Source organism: Xenopus tropicalis, chromosome 2, assembly GCF_000004195.4.
Source record: "Xenopus tropicalis strain Nigerian chromosome 2, UCB_Xtro_10.0, whole genome shotgun sequence".
Classification (NCBI taxonomy): domain Eukaryota; kingdom Metazoa; phylum Chordata; class Amphibia; order Anura; family Pipidae; genus Xenopus; species Xenopus tropicalis.
In genome coordinates this window covers 167172653-167176759 of record NC_030678.2, presented here as the reverse complement: position 1 = coordinate 167176759, position 4107 = coordinate 167172653, and the positions used below count along the sequence as shown (strand labels likewise).

Here is a 4107-nt window from a genome sequence, read left to right as displayed (position 1 = left end):
GTATCTATCATCTCTATACCTTTTTGTATATTGTTTCATGTATTAACCATGATCCTAAATTGCAATAGAAGTAGATGTGCAGCCCTGCCAACCAATGTAATTGAAGTCGTGCATGCTGAGCCCCCTGTTTGGGCCAGATCTCTCAGGACTTTCATCATTTTCAGCTGAAACCCCTAGCTACAGCGTTTCCCTCAGATGTGCCTACCATCGAACCACAAGGAGGGGAACCCAGATGGGATGAAAGCATTTCACGGCGTTATCTAGAAAAAAAAAAACACATTGTGACAAATACAAGTCGGTCTGAAACAGGCTGAGGTTTTTCTTTAATATCAGGGGACGAGGAACGGAGGAAATTAAAGATGATATCCTTATTGTCACTAAGTTGGGGGATTCATTCCGTTCAATTAAGAAAATGCTGTGGGTGCCTGCTTTACATAGCGTGTATTGCTTGTACTGTGCGGATATCAATATGATTTTGCTGCTGAGATATATTGGTTTGATATATCAGGACACAGCTTCTGATTAAAAATAGAGAAAGCCGCCATTGTTCCCAATTCCACCATTGTTCCCAATTCCACCATTGTTCCCAATTCCACCATTGTTCCCAATTCCACCATTGTTCCCAATTCCACCATTGTTCCCAATTCCACCATTGTTCCCAATTCCACCATTGTTCCCAATGCCGCCATTGTTCCCAATTCCACCATTGTTCCCAATGCCGCCATTGTTCCCAATTCCACCATTGTTCCCAATTCCACCATTGTTCCCAATTCCACCATTGTTCCCAATTCCACCATTGTTCCCAATTCCGCCATTGTTCCCAATGCCGCCATTGTTCGCAATGCCGCCATTGTTCCCAATGCCGCCATTGTTCCCAATTCCGCCATTGTTCCCAATTCCGCCATTGTTCCCAATTCCGATATTATTCCCAATGCCGCCTTTGTTCCCAATGCCGCCACTGTTCCCAATGCCGCCACTGTTCCCAATGCCGCCACTGTTCCCAATTCCGCCACTGTTCCCAATTCCGCCACTGTTCCCAATGCCGCCACTGTTCCCAATTCCGCCACTGTTCCCAATGCCACCATTGTTCCCAATTCCACCATTGTTCCCAATGCCACCATTGTTCCCAATTCCACCATTGTTCCCAATGCCGCCACTGTTCCCAATTCCGCCACTGTTCCCAATTCCACCATTGTTCCCAATGCCACCATTGTTCCCAATGCCACCACTGTTCCCAATTCCGCCACTGTTCCCAATGCCACCATTGTTCCCAATTCCACCATTGTTCCCATTTCCACCATTGTTCCCAATTCCGCCACTGTTCCCAATGCCACCATTGTTCCCAATTCCACCATTGTTCCCATTTCCACCATTGTTCCCAATGCCACCATTGTTCGATAGTTTTACCTTTATTTTACTTTGTGTTTTTGTCTATACACAAACATCTCAGTCCGACTCTATTTTCCTGTGTTTTTCCTGTTTGCTTACTTTATTTTTCTTAATAAGCCGCCAAGCATTATGTTTTTTTTTAATCTTTTGAATTCCAGAAGACCCGTTTCCAGCACTTGCATGATAATAGCCGACATAGCCTACCATGTCTTTTACATTTAATTCTGATAAGCAAAGCCATCAGACAGAAAGCACTTTCGGCTCGCGGAAAAAAAAGGAAATCTAACAAGTACATTCAAAGCAGCATAATTACTGTGATTTGGAATGGCGGAAAGTCTGTAAGTGCAGCGAAATTAATGTGTTCTCTTCCGCTGACCTTAGATATTAACTGTTTCTCTTGTATTAACTTTAGAGAAATGCAGACAAATCCAACTGGCTTCGTCAAGCCAAGCTTTTATATCTACTTTTCTCTGATTTAACTTTAACTTCAGAACATTTCCGGAATATCTTCATAAAAGCGATGTTCATCTACAGCTATTAGGTTCCATTTTACGTTAATTTCTAAAGATGTTCAGTGAGCTTCGGGCATGGTTTTAATGAGCAACCATAGATAAAGTTCCTGGGCCCTGTAGGCACACAATTCCATTTGGAGTCTATTATTCCAAGGTGGAGGTCAACATAATCATCACATCTCTTTGTTCTTCTCTCTGTTCTTCTATTTGTTCTCTACCTCCCCCCTCGACTTGACTTCAGATGCTTTGTTATTGGCGCTTAGACCTTCACAAATATACTGCTTCAATCTCATCATACCTTCACAACGACAGTAGATGTTCAGGCTTTTGGGTGGAGGCCAAAATATTTACAATCTTTTGAAAACAGGGGGGAAAAAAACAGTTTTCCGCTGGGCTTTCAATAGGTTTCCCCGTTAAAATAATGAGGAGGTATTTATAAAAAGTAACCCTGTGGGAAACATCTCTAATGTCCTTCTACCAAACACAAAGCAATTTATAGCTCTGTGGATGGAGCAATGGGGCCGAAAATCCCAAAGCATCTGTTTCAGACCTGTAGTGAGCGGGGCAGCAACTATAACACAAGGAAAAGCAGCAGTTGCAATCTTTGTGTTTAACTCGACCGCTTTCGATTAAAAAAAAAGACATTTTTATAGATAAAAACATTACTGGCTAATTGCTGGGATGCTTGTTTGAAGCAGGTCACTAGGGAGGTTCCAATCTACCTTCATACAGACACGCTTTGGCCTTGGGCAATTGGAAGGAACCAGAAGTTCAGCTGTAATTCTTCCAAACGCGGCGCGGTTGCATTGCAGCAGAAGAGTTCAATTTGCCAGATAATGTTTTTTTTTTTTTCTAAAAGACTTGTTTAAATGTTTGAGGTACAAGAGAAAAGGAAATGAATGAAGGAAAGGTCATGTCGTTTCAGCAATACAAGCGCAGATAGAGAACAGATAAACTCACGCATTTCACTTCTTTGGTCGGGTCAAGTTTCTTACTCAAACAAGCAGAATATATCCCGGGAACTGTCTGGTCTGGGAATTTGTTTCTCATTGTGCCATAAGACTTGCCTACTATACATGTATAACAGAGAGGATAGAGAGTACACCTAGGGGCTTATTTATTATGCTGTGTCGAATTAAATTCGCTGAAAAAACGGTGTAAAAAGTTGTGTAAAATAAATGGTGATTTTTGCCTCCCTAATGACAGATTTTACACCGTTGTTTTTAGTGATGGGCAAAATGTTTCGCCAGGCATGGATTTGTGGCGGAAAAATTCGCCATGCGTCCAAAAATTTTCAAAAGAATAGTCGTGAGTCAAAAGAATAGTTGCGGGCGACAATTTTTTTTTCACGGCTTCGCAGATTTTTTGCCGTTTCGTGAATCTTTAGAAAGATTGGTGAAATTTTCGCGAAGCAAAACGGGACAGATTTGCTCATCACTGGCTATTTTATGTCAATTCCGGCACCATAAAAAACCTGTTAAAAAATGCGCTATGTTTTCGCAGCTAAGAATGCCGATGTGTGGCAAATTTTGTTGCCATTTTTAACTCAACCCAAAAAATATTCTGGCACATGGAGGTAACACTTGTCTATGGGCTTCATAAACCATAAAGACTTAGGACCATATTCATTATAGTGTGTAAGATAACATCACCAGCGATGTTGCCAATAGCAACCAATAAGCAAACAGATTTTAACAGTTATGTACAAGTTATAAAAGAAAAGATCTGATTGGTTGCTGAGGGCAACATCACAGGTGATGATGGCTTACATACTGATCTTACCAGCCTAGAATCAGCATCTCCAGGCCTTTAGCATGATCCAGGTCTTCAAAGCTGTCACAAGAGTTAACCATCTGCGATTTTGTTAGGAGTGTCAGTGGCACTGCACATGCTCAGTGAGCTGTTGAGAAAACTAAGCTTAGGAGTCATCACAAGCAGCGACGCAGGAAAAATTAGGACTGTCTATCATATGAGCTGATGGTTCTTATGCTAATGCACTTTTAGAGATGCCATGTAATCTAAATTAATTACTAATCAACAAGGTATTGTGACATTAATATATTTTATATACAGTATATTGTGAGTGGGTCCCTAAGCTCAGGTAAGTGACAGTAGCACAGAGTATGGGCACCCCTTTAAATGAGCCCCCAATAAGGGGTAATTATATCTTAGTTAGGATCAAGTACAGGTACTGTTTTATTATTAC

At 41.3% G+C, this 4107-nt stretch overlaps 1 protein-coding gene across 1 annotated transcript; it reads right to left on the bottom strand.

Moving 5' to 3' along the window:
* Nucleotides 1-522: 522 nt before the first annotated feature.
* On the bottom strand, nucleotides 523-3754 carry LOC116408606 (glycine-rich cell wall structural protein 1-like). Its single transcript, XM_031896235.1, has 3 exons — nucleotides 3684-3754; nucleotides 2120-2225; nucleotides 523-1431 (listed from the first exon to the last, which is right to left on the bottom strand). Exons 1-3 carry the CDS (start codon nucleotides 3752-3754, stop codon nucleotides 523-525), a joined length of 1086 nt encoding a protein of 361 aa, XP_031752095.1.
* Nucleotides 3755-4107: the final 353 nt, after the last annotated feature.